We start from the raw sequence: 21,760 nt of genomic DNA on the forward strand, positions 1-21,760 counted from the left end.
CCTCCGTATAACACACACATCACCCGGGTACAGGCTTCTACCCTCCGTATAACACACACACATCACCCGCTTACAGGCTTCTACCCTCCATATAACACACACACATCACCCGCATACAGGCTTCTACCCTCCATATAACACACACACATCACCCGGGTACAGGCTTCTAACCCTCCGTATAACACACACATCACCCGGGTACAGGCTTCTACCCTCCGTATAACACACACATCACCCAGGTACAGGCTTCTACCCTCCGTATAACACACACATCACCCGGGTACAGGCTTCTACCCTCCGTATAACACACATCACCCGGGTACAGGCTTCTACCCTCCGTATAACACACATCACCCGGGTACAGACTTCTACCCTCCGTATAACACACACATCACCCGGGTACAGGCTTCTACCCTCCGTATAACACACACATCACCCGGGTACAGGCTTCTACCCTCCGTATAACACACACATCACCCGGGTACAGGCTTCTACACTCCATATAACACACACACATCACCCGGGTACAGGCTTCTACCCTCCGTATAACACACACATCACCCGCGTACAGGCTTCTACCCTCCATATAACACACACACACACATCACCCGGGTACATACTTCTACCCTCCGTATAACACACACATCACCCAGGTACAGGCTTCTACCCTCCGTATAACACACACATCACCCGGGTACAGGCTTCTACCCTCCGTATAACACACACATCACTCGGGTACAGGCTTCTACCCTCCGTATAACACACACACACATCACTCGGGTACAGGCTTCTACCCTCCGTATAACACACACACACATCACCCGGGTACAGGCTTCTACCCTCCATATAAACACACACACACACACACATCACCCGGGTACAGGCTTCTACCCTCCATATAACACACACATCACCCGGGTACAGGCTTCTACCCTCCGTATAACACACACACATCACCCGGGTACAGGCTTCTACCCTCCGTATAACACACACATCACCCGGGTACAGGCTTCTACCCTCCGTATAACACACACATCACCCGGGTACAGGCTTCTACCCTCCGTATAACACACACATCACCCGGGTACAGGCTTCTACCCTCCGTATAACACACACATCACCCGGGTACAGGCTTCTACCCTCCGTATAACACACACATCACCCGGGTACAGGCTTCTACCCTCCGTATAACACACACATCACCCGGGTACAGGCTTCTACCCTCCGTATAACACACACATCACCCGGGTACAGGCTTCTACCCTCCGTATAACACACACACACACACATCACCCGCATACAGGCTTCTACCCTCCATATAACACACACACACACACATCACCCGGGTACAGGCTTCTACCCTCCGTATAACACACATCACCCGGGTACAGGCTTCTACCCTCCGTATAACACACACACATCACCCAGGTACAGGCTTCTACCCTCCGTATAACACGCACATCACCCGGGTACAGGCTTCTACCCTCCGTATAACACACACATCACCCGCATACAGGCTTCTACCCTCCGTATAACACACACATCACCCGGGTACAGGCTTCTACCCTCCGTATAACACACACCATCACCCGGGTACAGGCTTCTACCCTCCATATAAACACACACATCACCCGGGTACAGGCTTCTACCCTCCGTATAACACACACATCACCCGGGTACAGGCTTCTACCCTCCATATAACACACACATCACCCGGGTACAGGCTTCTACCCTCCGTATAACACACACATCACCCGCATACAGGCTTCTACCCGCCATACACGAGCTGTAATAGACACCGCCACCCTGGGTGCACAGTATGGAGCTTCCTACCTCAGCTGGTGCGGCTGCATTTAGGCAGAATCTCACACGGCCCTGGTATATAACACAGGACGTCACAGCTCCAGACGTCAGATCCCAAGAACCCCCCCCCACACACAGACTGGTCCCAGCATAGTGTGTGGGAATCTACCAGCACTGTGACCCCATCTGACTAGGTCTCCAGGAATCCCGCACCGCCCCCATCTGTGGGAAACATATGGACATTTTCTAGTCCTGTACTGGACTGCGCTGCGGACAGACATCACCATCATATCTGCTATACAGACTGGCCCCATATACATCATCACAGAAAGAAGTCCCACCTCCCCCATACACACCACCATCATGTTCTGGACCATCTCCAAACATACACCATCCAGACCCATTGTTTTGAGCAGCAGCTGATCTCCAAAGTGACCGCCGTGAGCAGCGTGGACAGAAGCTAGACGGGCTGAGGGTGACTCTACAAGGTAGGTTGTCTGGAGCCATGCTGACTGCAGTGCATCCCACAGCTGCTGGAGGGGGCGTAAGGGGGAAGCCATAGAGCAAGCACAACCATCATAGAAACATAGAATGTGTCGGCAGATAAGACCCATGTGGCCCATCTAGTCTGCCCAATATACTGAATACTATGGATAGCCCCGGCCCTATCTTATATGGAGGATGGCCTTATGCCTATCCCATGCATGCTTAACCTCCTCCACTGTATTTGCAGCTGCCACTTCTGCAGGAAGGCTATTCCATGCATCCACTACTCTCTCAGTAAAGTAATACTTCCTGATATTACTGTTAACCCTTTGCCCCTCTAATGTAACACTCTGTCCTCTTGTAGCAGTTTTCCTTCTTGTAAATCTTCTCTCCTCTTTTACCTTGTTGATTCCCTTTATGTATTTAGCAGTTTCTCTCATCTCCCCTCTGTCTCGTCTTTCTTCCAAGCTCTACATGTTAAGGTCCTTTCATCTTTCCTGGTAAGTTTTATCCTGCAATCCATGGACCAGTTTAGTAGCTCTTCTCTGGACTCTCTCCAAAGTATCAGTATCCTTCTGGAGATATGGTCTCCAGTACTGCGCACAATACTCCAGATGAGGTCTCACTAGTGCTCTGTAGAGCGGCATGAGCGCCTCCCTCTGTCTACTGGTAATGCCTCTCCCTATACACCCCAGCATTCTGCTAGCATTTCCTGCTGCTCTATGACACTGTCTGCCTACCTTTAAGTCTTCTGAAATAATGACCCCTAAATCCCTTTCCTCAGACACTGAGGTCAGGACTGTATCACTGATTGTATATTCTGCTCTTGGGTTTTTACGCCCCAGGTGCATTATCTCGCACTTATCAACATTACATTTTAGTTGCTAGATTTTTTACCATTCTTCTAGTTTTCCTAAATCCTTTCCCATTTGGTGTATCCCTCCAGGAACATCAACCCTGTTACATATCTTTGTGTCATCAGCAAAAAGACCTACCTTACCATCAAGGCCTTCTGCAATGTCGCTGATAGATATTTAACCCCCTCAACCCCGCTAGCTTAAACCCCCTTAATGACCAGGCCACTTTTTACACTTCGGCACTGCACTACTTTCACCGTTTATCGCTCGGTCATGCAACTTACCACCCAAATGAATTTTACCTCCTTTTCTTCTCACTAATAGAGCTTTCATTTTGTGGTATTTCACTGCTGCTGACATTTTGTTTGTTATTAATCGAAATTTACCTACATTTTTGCAAAAAAATGAAATTTTTCCACTTTGTTGTAAAATTTTTCAAAAAAAACGACATCTATATATAAATTTTTCTCTAAATTTATTGTTCTACATGTCTTTGATAAAATAAAAAAATGTTAGGGTAAAAAAAAAAATAAAAAAAAATGGTTTGGGTAAAAGTTATAGCGTTTACAAACTATGGTACAAAAATGTGAATTTCCGCTTTTTGAAGCAGCTCTGACTTTCTGAGCACCTGTCATGTTTCCTGAGGTTCTACAATGCCCAGACAGTAGAAACACCCCACAAAATGACCCCATTTCGGAAAGTAGACACCCTAAGGCAGGCATGTCCAAACTGCGGCCCTCCAGCTGTTGCAAAACTACAACTCCCAGCATGCCCTAATAGCTGTAAGCTATCCAGGCATGCTGGGAGTTGTAGTTTTGCAACAGCTGGAGGGCCGCAGTTTGGACATGCCTGCCCTAAGGTATTCGCTGATGGGCATAGTGAGTTCATAGAACTTTTTATTTTTTGTCACAAGTTAGCAGAAAATTATGATTTTTTTTATTTTATTTTTTCCTTACAAAGTCTCATATTCCACTAACTTGTGACAAAAAATAAAAACTTCCATGAACTCACTATGCCCATCACAAAATACCTTGGGGTGTCTTCTTTCCAAAATGGGGTCACTTGTGGGGTAGTTATACTGCCCTGGCATTTTAGGGGCCCTAATGTGTGAGAAGTAGTTTGAAATCAAAATGTGTAAAAAATGCCCTGAGAAATCCTAAAGGTGCTCTTTGGAATATGTGCCCCTTTGCCCACCTAGGCTGCAAAAAAGTGTCACACATGTGGTATCGCCGTACTCAGGAGAAGTTGGGGAATGTGTTTTGGGGTGTCTTTTTACATATACCCATGCTGGGTGAGAGAAATATCTCTCTATAATGACAACTTTGTATAAAAAAAATAAATGTGAAAAGTTGTCTTTTGCCGAGATATTTCTCTCACCCAGCATGGGTATATGTATAATGACACCCCAAAACACATTCCCCAACTTCTCCTGAGTACGGCGATACCACATGTGTGACACTTTTTTGCAGCCTAGATGCGCAAAGGGGCCCAAATTCCTTTTAGGAGGGCATTTTTAGACATTTGGATCCCAGACTTCTTCTCACGCTTTAGGGCCCCTAAAATGCCAGGGCAGTATAAATACCCCACATGTGACCCCATTTCGGAAAGAAGACACCCCAAGGTATTCAATGAGGGGCATAGCGAGTTCATAGATTATTTTTTTTGGCACAAGTTAGCGGAAATTGTTTTGTTTTTTGTTTTTTCTCACAAAGTCTCCCTTTCCGCTAACTTGGGACAAAAATTTAAATCTTTCATGGACTCAATATGCCCCTCACGGAATACCTTGGGGTGTCTTCTTTCTGAAATGGGGTCACATGAGGGACATGTGTGCAGATAGCCTATCACACACCTTATATACCCACAGAGGGATGTGTGTGCAGACAGCCTATCACACCTTATATACCCACCGAGGGATATGTGTACAGACAGCCTATCACACCTTATATACCCACCGAGTGATATGTGTGCAGACAGCCTATCACACACACCTTATATTCCCACCGAGGGATATGTGTGCAGACAGCCTATCACACACCTTATATACCCACCGAGGGAAATGTGTGCAGACAGCCTATCACACACCTTATATACCCACCGAGGGATATGTGTACAGACAGCCTATCACACCTCATATACCCACCGAGGGATATGTGTACAGACAGCCTATCACACCCCTTATATACCCACCGAGGGATATGTGTGCAGACAGCCTATCACACCTTATATACCCACCGAGGGATGTGTGTGCAGACAGCCTATCACACCCCTTATATACCACCGAGGGATATGTGTGCAGACAGCCTATCACACCTTATATACCCACCGAGGGATATGTGTACAGACAGCCTATCACACACCTTATATTCCCACCGAGAGATATGTGTGCAGACAGCCTATCACACCTTATATACCCACCGAGTGATATGTGTGCAGACAGCCTATCACACACCTTATATTCCCACCGAGGGATATGTGTGCAGACAGCCTATCACACCCCTTATATACCCACCGAGGGATGTGTGTACAGACAGCCTATCACACCTCATATACCCACCGAGGGATATGTGTACAGACAGCCTATCACACCTCATATACCCACAGAGGGATGTGTGTGCAGACAGCCTATCACACCCCTTATATACCACCGAGGGATATGTGTGCAGACAGCCTATCACACCTTATATACCCACCGAGGGATATGTGTGCAGACAGCCTATCACACACCTTATATACCCACCAAGGGATATGTGTACAGACAGCCTATCACACCTTATATAGCCACCGAGGCATATGTGTGCAGACAGCCTATCAGACACCTTATATACCCACCGAGGGATATGTGTGCAGACAGCCTATCACACCCCTTATATAGCCACCGAGGGATATGTGTACAGCCTTTGGCGCATTGGAACCAATACATTTTAATACTGTATGGAGCTCCAGCTCCTGCTCCGTACAGTTTTGGAACGAAGTTTTATGCGAATCGACTTCGGATGTTTCATACTAATACCAATTCTAATAGAACCAGGGCATTTATTGGGCGATTCATGGATCAAACACCTGGTGTGAATTAAGTGTCATTCACACGTCTGTGTCAGTGCTGAAATCCGTGAGCAGGTTGTCAGTGATGCTTCTGTGAAGGATCCGTGTTGGGTCCATGTGTCAGTTTTTTGCTGTCCGTGTTGCGTCCGTGTTTCACTGACACTGAACAGCTGAAAAATTAATTTCCAAAGCATCTCTTAATCATCCGTGAAACACGGACGCAACACGAATGGCATCCGTGGTTTTCACTGACCCATAGACTATAACGGACGTGATGGATCCGTGAATACGGACACAATAGAGCATGCATCCGTGCCAAAAACACTGACCCACAGACCGCGCTAAAATACTGATGTGTGAATGAGGCTTTAGAGAACAGCAAGTTGTGCAAAAAGTCCTGAAACCCTAAACATTTGGACGTGTGCATTCAGAAGGTCAGAGGAGGTCACATTACGTTCTCCTGTAAAGGTCAGAGGGCATTGTAGGGTCAGCCTGAAATTTCACTTACTAGCTAAATAGCCCAACTTTTTGTGAGTAGTTTGTATCATCACATCCTATACAGACGACGTCCCGGAGCGTCCCCCGACATATATCATCACATCCTATACAGACGACGTCCCGGAGCGTCCCCCGACATATATCATCACATCCTATACAGACGTCCCGGACCGTCCCCCGACATATCTCATCACATCCTATACAGACGACGTCCCGGAGCGTCCCCCGACATATCTCATCACATCCTATACAGACGACGTCCCGGAGCGTCCCCCGACATATCTCATCACATCCTATACAGACGACGTTCCGGAGCGTCCCCCGACATATCTCATCACATCCTATACAGACGACGTCCCGGAGCGTCCCCCGACATATCTCATCACATCCTATACAGACGACGTCCCGGAGCGTCCCCCGACATATCTCATCACATCCTATACAGACGACGTCCCGGAGCGTCCCCCGACATATCTCATCACATCCTATACAGACGACGTCCCGGAGCGTCCCCCGACATATCTCGTCACATCCTATACAGACGACGTCCCGGAGCGTCCCCCGACATATCTCATCACATCCTATACAGACGACGTCCCGGAGCGTCCCCCGACATATCTCATCACATCCTATACAGACGACGTCCCGGAGCGTCCCCCGACATATATCATCACATCCTATACAGACGACGTCCCGGAGCGTCCCCCGACATATATCATCACATCCTATACAGACGACGTCCCGGAGCGTCCCCCGACATATCTCATCACATCCTATACAGACGACGTCCCGGAGCGTCCCCCGACATATCTCATCACATCCTATACAGACGACGTCCCGGAGCGTCCCCCGACATATCTCATCACATCCTATACAGACGACGTTCCGGAGCGTCCCCCGACATATCTCATCACATCCTATACAGACGACGTCCCGGAGCGTCCCCCGACATATCTCGTCACATCCTATACAGACGACGTCCCGGAGCGTCCCCCGACATATCTCATCACATCCTATACAGACGACGTCCCGGAGCGTCCCCCGACATATATCATCACATCCTATACAGACGACGTCCCGGAGCGTCCCCCGACATATATCATCACATCCTATACAGACGACGTCCCGGAGCGTCCCCCGACATATCTCATCACATCCTATACAGACGACGTCCCGGAGCGTCCCCCGACATATCTCATCACATCCTATACAGACATCCCGGAGCGTCCCCCGACATATCTCATCACATCCTATACAGACATCCCGGAGCGTCCCCCGACATATCTCATCACATCCTATACAGACGACGTTCCGGAGCGTCCCCCGACATATCTCATCACATCCTATACAGACATCCCGGAGCGTCCCCCGACATATCTCATCACATCCTATACAGACGACGTTCCGGAGCGTCCCCCGACATATCTCATCCTATACAGACATCCCGGAGCGTCCCCCGACATATCTCATCACATCCTATACAGACGACGTCCCGGAGCGTCCCCCGACATATATCATCACATCCTATACAGACGTCCCGGACCGTCCCCCGACATATCTCATCACATCCTATACAGACGACGTCCCGGAGCGTCCCCCGACATATATCATCACATCCTATACAGACGACGTCCCGGAGCGTCCCCCGACATATCTCATCACATCCTATACAGACGACGTTCCGGAGCGTCCCCCGACATATCTCATCACATCCTATACAGACGACGTCCCGGAGCGTCCCCCGACATATCTCATCACATCCTATACAGACGACGTCCCGGAGCGTCCCCCGACATATATCATCACATCCTATACAGACATCCCGGAGCGTCCCCCGACATATCTCATCACATCCTATACAGACAACGTTCCGGAGCGTCCCCCGACATATCTCATCACATCCTATACAGACGACGTTCCGGAGCGTCCCCCGACATATCTCATCACATCCTATACAGACGACGTTCCGGAGCGTCCCCCGACATATCTCATCACATCCTATACAGACGACGTCCCGGAGCGTCCCCCGACATATCTCATCACATCCTATACAGACGACGTCCCGGAGCGTCCCCCGACATATCTCATCACATCCTATACAGACGACGTCCCGGAGCGTCCCCCGACATATCTCATCACATCCTATACAGACGACGTCCCGGAGCGTCCCCCGACATATCTCATCAGATCCTATACAGACGACGTCCCGGAGCGTCCCCCGACATATCTCATCACATCCTATACAGACGACGTCCCGTAGCGTCCCCCGACATATCTCATCACATCCTATACAGACGACGTTCCGGAGCGTCCCCCGACATATCTCATCACATCCTATACAGACATCCCGGAGCGTCCCCCGACATATCTCATCACATCCTATACAGACGACGTTCCGGAGCGTCCCCCGACATATCTCATCACATCCTATACAGACGTCCCGGAGCTTCCCCCGACATATATTATGACGTCCTATACAGACGACGTCCCGGAGCGTCCCCCGACATATATTACGACGTCCTATACAGACGACGTCCCGGAGCGTCCCCCGACATATCTCATCACATCCTATACAGACGACGTCCCGGAGCGTCCCCCGACATATCTCATCACATCCTATACAGACGACGTCCCGGAGCGTCCCCCGACATATATCATCACATCCTATACAGACGACGTCCCGGAGCGTCCCCCGACATATCTCATCACATCCTATACAGACGACGTCCCGGAGCGTCCCCCGACATATCTCATCACATCCTATACAGACATCCCGGAGCGTCCCCCGACATATATCATCACATCCTATACAGACGTCCCGGACCGTCCCCCGACATATCTCATCACATCCTATACAGACGACATCCCGGAGCGTCCCCCGACATATCTCATCACATCCTATACAGACGACGTCCCGGACCGTCCCCCGACATATCTCATCACATCCTATACAGACGACGTCCCGGAGCGTCCCCCGACATATATCATCACATCCTATACAGACATCCCGGAGCGTCCCCCGACATATCTCATCACATCCTATACAGACAACGTTCCGGAGCGTCCCCCGACATATCTCATCACATCCTATACAGACGACGTTCCGGAGCGTCCCCCGACATATCTCATCACATCCTATACAGACGACGTCCCGGAGCGTCCCCCGACATATCTCATCACATCCTATACAGACGACGTCCCGGAGCGTCCCCCGACATATCTCATCACATCCTATACAGACGACGTTCCGGAGCGTCCCCCGACATATCTCATCACATCCTATACAGACGACGTCCCGGAGCGTCCCCCGACATATCTCATCACATCCTATACAGACATCCCGGAGCGTCCCCCGACATATCTCATCACATCCTATACAGACATCCCGGAGCGTCCCCCGACATATCTCATCACATCCTATACAGACGACGTTCCGGAGCGTCCCCCGACATATCTCATCACATCCTATACAGACATCCCGGAGCGTCCCCCGACATATCTCATCACATCCTATACAGACGACGTTCCGGAGCGTCCCCCGACATATCTCATCCTATACAGACATCCCGGAGCGTCCCCCGACATATCTCATCACATCCTATACAGACGACGTCCCGGAGCGTCCCCCGACATATATCATCACATCCTATACAGACGTCCCGGAGCGTCCCCCGACATATCTCATCACATCCTATACAGACGACGTCCCGGAGCGTCCCCCGACATATCTCATCACATCCTATACAGACGACGTCCCGGAGCGTCCCCCGACATATCTCATCACATCCTATACAGACGACGTTCCGGAGCGTCCCCCGACATATCTCATCACATCCTATACAGACGACGTCCCGGAGCGTCCCCCGACATATCTCATCACATCCTATACAGACGACGTCCCGGAGCGTCCCCCGACATATCTCATCACATCCTATACAGACGACGTCCCGGAGCGTCCCCCGACATATCTCATCACATCCTATACAGACAACGTCCCGGAGCGTCCCCCGACATATCTCATCACATCCTATACAGACATCCCGGAGCGTCCCCCGACATATCTCATCACATCCTATACAGACGACGTTCCGGAGCGTCCCCCGACATATCTCATCACATCCTATACAGACGTCCCGGAGCGTCCCCCGACATATATTACGACGTCCTATACAGACGACGTCCCGGAGCGTCCCCCGACATATATTACGACGTCCTATACAGACGACGTCCCGGAGCGTCCCCCGACATATCTCATCACATCCTATACAGACGACGTCCCGGAGCGTCCCCCGACATATCTCATCACATCCTATACAGACGACGTCCCGGAGCGTCCCCCGACATATATCATCACATCCTATACAGACGACGTCCCGGAGCGTCCCCCGACATATCTCATCACATCCTATACAGACGACGTCCCGGAGCGTCCCCCGACATATCTCATCACATCCTATACAGACATCCCGGAGCGTCCCCCGACATATATCATCACATCCTATAAAGACGTCCCGGACCGTCCCCCGACATATCTCATCACATCCTATACAGACGACGTCCCGGACCGTCCCCCGACATATCTCATCACATCCTATACAGACGACGTCCCGGAGCGTCCCCCGACATATATCATCACATCCTATACAGACATCCCGGAGCGTCCCCCGACATATCTCATCACATCCTATACAGACAACGTTCCGGAGCGTCCCCCGACATATCTCATCACATCCTATACAGACGACGTTCCGGAGCGTCCCCCGACATATCTCATCACATCCTATACAGACGACGTCCCGGAGCGTCCCCCGACATATCTCATCACATCCTATACAGACGACGTCCCGGAGCGTCCCCCGACATATCTCATCACATCCTATACAGACGACGTTCCGGAGCGTCCCCCGACATATCTCATCACATCCTATACAGACGACGTCCCGGAGCGTCCCCCGACATATCTCATCACATCCTATACAGACATCCCGGAGCGTCCCCCGACATATCTCATCACATCCTATACAGACGACGTTCCGGAGCGTCCCCCGACATATCTCATCACATCCTATACAGACGACGTTCCGGAGCGTCCCCCGACATATCTCATCACATCCTATACAGACATCCCGGAGCGTCCCCCGACATATCTCATCACATCCTATACAGACGACGTTCCGGAGCGTCCCCCGACATATCTCATCCTATACAGACATCCCGGAGCGTCCCCCGACATATCTCATCACATCCTATACAGACAACGTTCCGGAGCGTCCCCCGACATATCTCATCACATCCTATACAGACAACGTTCCGGAGCGTCCCCCGACATATCTCATCACATCCTATACAGACGACGTCCCGGAGCGTCCCCCGACATATATCATCACATCCTATACAGACATCCCGGAGCGTCCCCCGACATATCTCATCACATCCTATACAGACGACGTTCCGGAGCGTCCCCCGACATATCTCATCCTATACAGACCTCCCGGAGCGTCCCCCGACATATCTCATCACATCCTATACAGACAACGTTCCGGAGCGTCCCCCGACATATCTCATCACATCCTATACAGACAACGTTCCGGAGCGTCCCCCGACATATATCATCACATCCTATACAGACATCCCGGAGCGTCCCCCGACATATCTCATCACATCCTATACAGACAACGTTCCGGAGCGTCCCCCGACATATCTCATCACATCCTATACAGACAACGTTCCGGAGCGTCCCCCGACATATCTCATCACATCCTATACAGACGACGTCCCGGAGCGTCCCCCGACATATCTCATCACATCCTATACAGACGACGTCCCGGAGCGTCCCCCGACATATCTCATCACATCCTATACAGACGACGTCCCGGAGCGTCCCCCGACATATCTCATCACATCCTATACAGACGACGTCCCGGAGCGTCCCCCGACATATCTCATCACATCCTATACAGACGACGTCCCGGAGCGTCCCCCGACATATCTCATCACATCCTATACAGACGACGTCCCGGAGCGTCCCCCGACATATCTCATCACATCCTATACAGACATCCCGGAGCGTCCCCCGACATATCTCATCACATCCTATACAGACGACGTTCCGGAGCGTCCCCCGACATATCTCATCACATCCTATACAGACGTCCCGGAGCGTCCCCCGACATATATTACGACGTCCTATACAGACGACGTCCCGGAGCGTCCCCCGACATATATTACGACGTCCTATACAGACGACGTCCCGGAGCGTCCCCCGACATATCTCATCACATCCTATACAGACGACGTCCCGGAGCGTCCCCCGACATATCTCATCACATCCTATACAGACGACGTCCCGGAGCGTCCCCCGACATATATCATCACATCCTATACAGACGACGTCCCGGAGCGTCCCCCGACATATCTCATCACATCCTATACAGACATCCCGGAGCGTCCCCCGACATATATCATCACATCCTATACAGACGTCCCGGACCGTCCCCCGACATATCTCATCACATCCTATACAGACGACATCCCGGAGCGTCCCCCGACATATCTCATCACATCCTATACAGACGACGTCCCGGAGCGTCCCCCAACATATCTCATCACATCCTATACAGACGTCCCGGAGCGTCCCCCGACATATATCATCACATCCTATACAGACGTCCCGGAGCGTCCCCCGACATATATTACGACGTCCTATACAGACGACGTCCCGGAGCGTCCCCCGACATATATTACGACGTCCTATACAGACGACGTCCCGGAGCGTCCCCCGACATATCTCATCACATCCTATACAGACGACGTCCCGGAGCGTCCCCCGACATATCTCATCACATCCTATACAGACGACGTCCCGGAGCGTCCCCCGACATATCTCATCACATCCTATACAGACGACGTCCCGGAGCGTCCCCCGACATATCTCATCACATCCTATACAGACGACGTCCCGGAGCGTCCCCCGACATATATCATCACATCCTATACAGACAACGTCCCGGAGCGTCCCCCGACATATCTCATCACATCCTATACAGACATCCCGGAGCGTCCCCCGACATATCTCATCACATCCTTTACAGACGACGTCCCGGAGCGTCCCCCGACATATCTCATCACATCCTATACAGACATCCCGGAGCGTCCCCCCGACATATATCATCACATCCTATACAGACGTCCCGGACCGTCCCCCGACATATATCATCACATCCTATACAGACGACGTCCCGGACCGTCCCCCGACATATATCATCACATCCTATACAGACGACGTCCCGGAGCGTCCGACATATCTCATCACATCCTATACAGACGACGTCCCGGACCGTCCCCCGACATATATCATCACATCCTATACAGACGACGTCCCGGACCGTCCCCCGACATATATCATCACATCCTATACAGACGACGTCCCGGACCGTCCCCCGACATATATCATCACATCCTATACAGACGACGTCCCGGAGCGTCCGACATATCTCATCACATCCTATACAGACGACGTCCCGGAGCGTCCCCCGACATATCTCATCACATCCTATACAGACGACGTCCCGGAGCGTCCCCCGACATATCTCATCACATCCTATACAGACGACGTCCCGGAGCGTCCCCCGACATATATCATCACATCCTATACAGACGTCCCGGAGCGTCCCCCGACATATATCATCACATCCTATACAGACGTCCCGGAGCGTCCCCCGACATATATTACGACGTCCTATACAGACGACGTCCCGGAGCGTCCCCCGACATATATCATCACATCCTATACAGACGTCCCGGAGCGTCCCCCGACATATATCATCACATCCTATACAGACGTCCCGGAGCGTCCCCCGACATATATTACGACGTCCTATACAGACGACGTCCCGGAGCGTCCCCCGACATATATCATCACATCCTATACAGACGTCCCAGACCGTCCCCCGACATATATCATCACATCCTATACAGACGTCCCAGACCGCCCCCCGACATATATCATCACATCCTATACAGACGACGTCCCGGAGCGTCCCCCGACATGGTGAGTGGACAGAAAACAGATGCCAGACAAGCACCCCCTGTGTACACAGCAGCCCCTTTTCATCCAGGATTCCCACCACATCTTTGACCTGGAGTTCTTGCCTTTTCTGGCGATATACAGTCAGCCACTTAGACTGAGTTTCCATCTTTTAACATGGCAGGACAGCCAATCAAGAAAAACCTTGAAGGAACCTAGGTATCTATCAGCAGTGGTGACCCAGCTATGGCATAACTGCGATGTACTGGCATGTCCTAGATGGGCAATGTCTGCAGATGGATGGATTCACCTCATCTATAGGTTTAATCTCTACTTTCTTAGATGTATTCTCCGCCTGACATACATGAAGTCAGTTTCTTCACTGGTCCTGGTCCATAAAGGGCAAGTAATGAAGAAGATTCATGGAGCTGGCCTGCTCGTAGACGTAGCCTCAGATGTTGAAGAAGTATCTTCTGGCCTCTTGTCCTGGCCACGCAGACTGAATGTAACTGACAGGGATGACATCTTAACTTTCCCAGGAAAGGACTGGTGTCTGAGACCACCAGTGGTGTGTGGTCCTCTTCACCACACGTGACTTCTCTCGGTTTATCGCTCACATATAGCATTCACGCTGCCACTTGACAAGTAGAAGGTCCTTACCTGAGGATGCCCCCAGCACTGCAGTGTAGAGCCATTGATATCGGGGCCTCAGATTATCACTTAACCCCTCATTGTCTACTAATTAGGGAGAAACCTGCAGATACTCACACAGCACTCTGTCCAGTAGATGTGCAGGAACGGGAAGGTCAGAAGAGCCTTGTTCCCTTCTTTAGGCAGAAGTTCCTCCTTAAATTGGACAAAGTTGGACTCAAGGTGGATCATCTTAGGAGCACGACCATACGCCCTAAGAGTGAGAAGAAGAGGGTCACTCGATTTGGAGGGGGATACTCAACAACAGGGACCCTGATGTCAGACAGACGTCCCATGTTATTCTACAGAGTCCACCTGAAGGCAACAGATGTGACAAGCAACCAAACCTCAGGAGGGCTACCCACACCGCACTCACCTCCGCCATTCCATGGGCTCCCGAGGAAGCTGCTGGGTGAGGGTGGAATAAACTGCAGTAAACAAACTCTGGTCTCCGGCACCTTAAAAACCAGCAAAACCCAACGTCAAACACAGAGGAACGAGGTGGCGTATATACAAAAGACATGCATCCCCCTCCATATATAGGACCTGTATACAAGCGACAGGTCTCCTCCCCCTCTTACTGTACCTATATACAGGTGACGTGATGTGCTCTCCTCAATACACAGTACCCAAATAGTCTACATGTAGGCTCCTCCAAAAGCAGCACCTATACAATAACCTCCTCCATATACCGTACCTGTATATGCCAAAAAGAGGAGCATATAGGCAGCAAAATCTACAGGTGTATATATGGGGGCAGTACAGGAGTATATAGGGGTACACACAGGATCTACAGGCAGCAGAATGTACAGGTGTATATATTGGGGCAGTTACAGGAATATATAGGGGTACACACAGGATCTATAGAGGAGTGAAAAGGGGTACACAGGATATACAGGGGACGCATAGAGCGGCACACCGTATATATAGAGCAGTATAGAGGGGTACACGGGGGCACCCAGGGTGTATATAGGGGCACCCAGGGTGTATATAGGGGTACATCGTATATATAGAGCAGTAAATAGGGGCACCCAGTATGTATAGAGCAGTATTTAGGGGCACACAGGATATATATAGGGGTACACAGGATGTATATAGGGGTACACAGGATGTATATAGGGGTACACAGGATGTATAGAGCAATATAAAGGGGCACAGGATGTATATAGGGGTACATAGCATCTATAGAGCAGTATATAGGGGCACACAGGATGTATATAGGGGCACACAGGATGTATATATATTATATATATATATATATAGAGAGAGAGAGCAGTATAGGGGGGCACACTGAGTGTATAGAGCAGTATATAGGGGCACACAGGGTGTATATAGGGGCACACAGGGTGTATATAGGGGCACACAGGGTGTATAGAGCTGTATATAGGGGCACACGGGGGTGTATATAGGGGCACACGGGGGTGTATATAGGGGCACACGGGGGTCTATATAGGGGCACACGGGGGTGTATATAGGGGCACACGGGGGTGTATATAGGGGCACACGGGGTGTATATAGGGGCACACGGGGGTGTATATAGGGGCACACGGGGGTGTATATAGGGGCACACGGGGGTGTATATAGGGGCACACGGGGGTGTATAGAGCAGTATATATGGGTACACGGGGTGTATATAGGGGTACACAGGGTGTATAGAGCAGTATATAGGGGCACACGGGGTGTATAGAGGTGTATATAGGGGCACACGGGGTGTATATAGGGGCACACAGGGTGTATATAGGGGCACACAGGGTGTATATAGGGGCACACAGGGTGTCTATAGGGGCACACAGGTGTATATAGGGGCACACAGGGTGTATATAGGGGCACACAGGGTGTATATAGGGGCACACAGGGTGTATATAGGGGCACACAGGGTGTCTATAGGGGCACACAGGGTGTATATAGGGGCACACAGGGTGTATATAGGGGCACACAGGGTGTATATAGGGGCACACAGGGTGTATATAGGGGCACACAGGGTGTATATAGGGGCACACAGGGTGTATAGAGCAGTATATAGGGGTACACAGGATGTATAGAGCAGTATATAGGGGCACACAGGGTGTATATAGGGGTACACAGGGGTGTATATAGGGGAACACACGGTGTATATAGGGGTATATAGGGTACACAGGGTGTATAGAGCAGTATATAGGGGTACACAGGGTGTATATAGGGGCACACGGGGGTGTGTATATAGGGGTATATAGGGGTACACGGGGGTGTATATAGGGGTACACACAGGGTGTATATAGGGCTACACAGGGTGTATAGAGCAGTATATAGGGGTACACACAGGGTGTATATAGGGGTACACAGGATGTATAGAGCAGTATATAGGGGTACACACAGGGTGTATATAGGTGTATATAGGGGTACACAGGGTGTATATAGGTGTATATAGGGGTACACACAGGGTGTATAGAGCAGTATATAGGTGTATATAGGGGTACACACAGGGTGTATATAGGGGTACACACAGGGTGTATATAGGGGTACACACAGGGTGTATATAGGGGTACACACAGGGTGTATATAGGGGTACACACAGGGTGTATATAGGGGTACACACAGGGTGTATATAGGGGTACACACAGGGTGTATATAGGGGTACACACAGGGTGTATATAGGGGTACACACAGGGTGTGTACCTATATACAGGTGACGTGATGTGCTCTCCTCAATACACAGTACCCAAATAGTCTACATGTAGGCTCCTCCAAAAGCAGCACCTATACAATAACCTCCTCCATATACCGTACCTGTATATGCCGAAAAGAGGAGCATATAGGCAGCAAAATCTACAGGTGTATATATGGGGGCAGTACAGGAGTATATAGGGGTACACACAGGATCTACAGGCAGCAGAATGTACAGGTGTATATATTGGGGCAGTTACAGGAATATATAGGGGTACACACAGGATCTATAGAGGAGTGAAAAGGGGTACACAGGATATACAGGGGCCAGCGGGACGCATAGAGCGGCACACCGTATATATAGAGCAGTATAGAGGGGTACACGGGGGCACCCAGGGTGTATATAGGGGCACCCAGGGTGTATATAGGGGTACATCGTATATATAGAGCAGTAAATAGGGGCACCCAGTATGTATAGAGCAGTATTTAGGGGCACAGGATATATATAGGGGTACACAGGATGTATATAGGGGTACACAGGATGTATATAGGGGTACACAGGATGTATAGAGCAATATAAAGGGGCACAGGATGTATATAGGGGTACATAGCATCTATAGAGCAGTATATAGGGGCACACAGGATGTATATAGGGGCACACAGGATGTATATATATTATATATATATATATATATATATATATATAGAGAGAGAGAGAGCAGTATAGGGGGGCACACTGAGTGTATAGAGCAGTATATAGGGGCACACAGGGTGTATATAGGGGCACACAGGGTGTATATAGGGGCACACAGGGTGTATATAGGGGCACACAGGGTGTATATAGGGGCACACAGGGTGTATATAGGGGCACACAGGGTGTATATAGGGGCACACAGGGTGTATATAGGGCACACAGGGTGTATAGAGCAGTATATAGGGGGACACAGGGTGTATATAGGGGTACACAGGATGTATAGAGCAGTATATAGGGGCACACAGGGTGTATATAGGGGTACACAGGGGTGTATATAGGGGAACACACGGTGTATATAGGGGTATATAGGGGTACACAGGGTGTATAGAGCAGTATATAGGGGTACACACAGGGTGTATATAGGTGTATATAGGGGTACACAGGGTGTATATAGGTGTATATAGGGGTACACACAGGGTGTATAGAGCAGTATATAGGTGTATATAGGGGTACACACAGGGTGTATATAGGGGTACACAGGATGTATAGAGCAGTATATAGGGTCACACAGGGTGTATATAGGGGTACACACAGGGTGTATATAGGGGTACACACAGGGTGTATATAGGGGTACACACAGGGTGTATATAGGGGTACACACAGGGTGTATATAGGGGTACACACAGGGTGTATATAGGGGTACACACAGGGTGTATATAGGGGTACACACAGGGTGTATATAGGGGTACACACAGGGTGTATATAGGGGTACACACAGGGGAGCGGTGGGTGGCTCCGCACACGTCTACATGGGGTCGGGGGCTCTTACAGGTGACTATGGGCTTGTTCTCCATGGTGTACACCACCCCTGCTTCTCCGGTTCCCCCAGGCCCCGCCCCTTCCATGGGCTCCGGTCACGGCTCCATTCCGGGCTCAGCAGTCACCGCGCAGTCACTTCCGGCTTCCTCCTCACCCGGCCAATCATTTCCGGAATATGCGGAGGCCTGGCATTGGCTAGATGGTGACAAGGGGGCGTGGCTTGTAGTCCGCCGCGTACTGGTCAGCTCCAGAGAGGCGTGCGTGTTATAGTCAGGGGGATTGGCTAATAGACTACCACGTGATGGACGCCGTTCCGCCATCTATGACATGGGCATATTGGGCTCAGAGTCTGCGTGCTGCCCTTACCTCCCCTGTCATGTGCTGAGACGTGTATGACGTCAGACGTAGATGTTGTCATGGAGTTAGGTTGGGGCTGTGCAGCTGCTGGTGCTGCCTCCTGGTGACAGCATTTCTGTGACTATTTAGGGCCCGGAGGTGACGTCATTTCTTTAGGGCCCATTCACCTGACCGTATATTGTTGTCTGTGTCCGTATTCAGTTCCGTTGCGGTTCTGTGAACGCGCTCTGAGGCAGCGGCCTGTACGGAGAGATCGTCTCGGGGGTCTTATGTGGAACCCCATTATACCCCTACACCGGAGAGGGGGTCATTCTGAGAAGATAGCTCTTATTTCTCTTCTGTTGCGGTGGCCATGGCTTCCTTTGCATCAACCAGTTCTGGTCAAGTGCTTGGTTGGGGCTCAGCCTGCCTCCATCTGTATCTCTGAAGTCCTGCCTGCCTCCATCTGTATCTCTGAAGGCCTGCCTGTCCTCCGTCTGTATCTCTGAAGGCCTGCCTGTCCTCCGTCTGTATCTCTGAAGGCCTGCCTGTCCTCCGTCTGTATCTCTGAAGGCCTGCCTGTCCTCCGTCTGTATCTCTGAAGGCCTGCCTGTCCTCCGTCTGTATCTCTGAAGGCCTGCCTGTCCTCCGTCTGTATCTCTGAAGGCCTGCCTGTCCTCCGTCTGTATCTCGAAGGCCTGCCTGTCTCGTCTGTCTCTGAAGGCCTGCCTGTCCTCCGTCTGTATCTCTGAAGGCCTGCCTGTCCTCCGTCTGTATCTCTGAAGGCCTGCCTGTCCTCCGTCTGTATCTCTGAAGGCCTGCCTGTCCTCCGTCTGTATCTCTGAAGGCCTGCCTGTCCTCCGTCTGTATCTCTGAAGGCCTGCCTGTCCTCCGTCTGTATCTCTGAAGGCCTGCCTGTTCTCCGTCTGTATCTCTGAAGGCCTGCCTGTTCTCCGTCTGTATCTGAAGTCCTGCCTGTTCTCGTCTGTATCTCTGAAGGCCTGCCTGTCCTCCGTCTGTATCTCTGAAGGCCTGCCTGTCCTCCATCTGTATATCTGAAGGCCTGCCTGTCCTCCATCTGTATCTCTGAAGGCCTGACTGTCCTCATCTGTATATCTGAAGGCCTGCCTGTCCTCCATCTGTATCTATGAAGGCCCTGCTGTCCTCATCTATCTCTGAGGCCTGCCTGTCCTCCATCTGTATCTCTGAAGTCCTGCTGTCCTCCATCTGATATCTGAAGTCCTGCGCTGTCCTCCATCTGTATATCTCTGAAGGCCTGCCTGTCCTCCATCTGTATCTCTGAAGGCCTGCCTGTCCTCCATCTGTATCTCTGAAGGGCCTGCCTGTCCTCCATCTGTATCTCTGAGGCCTGCCTGTCCTCCATCTGTATCTCTGAAGGCCTGCCTGTCCTATCTGTATCTTGAAGGCCTGCGTCCTCATCTGTATCTCTGAAGCTGCCTGTCCTCCATCTGTATCTCTGAAGTCCTGTGTCCTCCTGTATCTCTGAAGTCCTGCCTGTCCTATCTGTATCTCTGAAGTCCTGCCTGTCCTCCATCTGTATCTCTGAAGTCTGACTCGTCCTCCATCTGTATCTCTGAAGGCTGCCTGTCCTCCATCTGTATATCTTGAAGGCCTGCCTGTCCTCCATCTGTATCTCTGAAGGCCCGCCTGTCCTCCATCTGTATATCTGAAGGCCCGCCTGTCCTCCATCTGTATGAAGCCCGCCTGTCCATCTGTATCTCTGAAGGCCTGCCTGTCATCCATCTGTATGTCTGAAGGCCTGCCTGTCCATCTGTATCCTCTGAAGGCCTGGCCTGTCCTCCCATCTGTATCTCTGAAGTCTGCCTGTCCTCCATCTGTATCTCT

General features: G+C 50.8%; 1 protein-coding gene across 2 annotated transcripts in view; it reads right to left on the reverse strand.

Annotated features, from left to right (window-relative positions):
- Window positions 1-19,705, reverse strand: part of LOC122944820 (trafficking protein particle complex subunit 10-like) — a 37,535-nt gene extending 17,830 nt beyond the window's left edge. For both annotated transcript variants that reach the window (XM_044303486.1, XM_044303485.1), the window contains exons 1-3: window positions 19,569-19,705; window positions 15,779-15,860; window positions 15,481-15,616 (exon numbers count right to left, since the gene is read on the reverse strand). In XM_044303486.1, the coding sequence (XP_044159421.1) occupies window positions 15,481-15,616; window positions 15,779-15,860; window positions 19,569-19,644 (294 nt within the window). In that variant the 5' untranslated portion in view covers window positions 19,645-19,705. The remainder of the gene's footprint in view (window positions 1-15,480; window positions 15,617-15,778; window positions 15,861-19,568) is intronic.
- Between the last annotated feature and the right edge of the window lie 2,055 nt (window positions 19,706-21,760).

This window comes from Bufo gargarizans, chromosome 8 (assembly GCF_014858855.1).
Source record: "Bufo gargarizans isolate SCDJY-AF-19 chromosome 8, ASM1485885v1, whole genome shotgun sequence".
Classification (NCBI taxonomy): domain Eukaryota; kingdom Metazoa; phylum Chordata; class Amphibia; order Anura; family Bufonidae; genus Bufo; species Bufo gargarizans.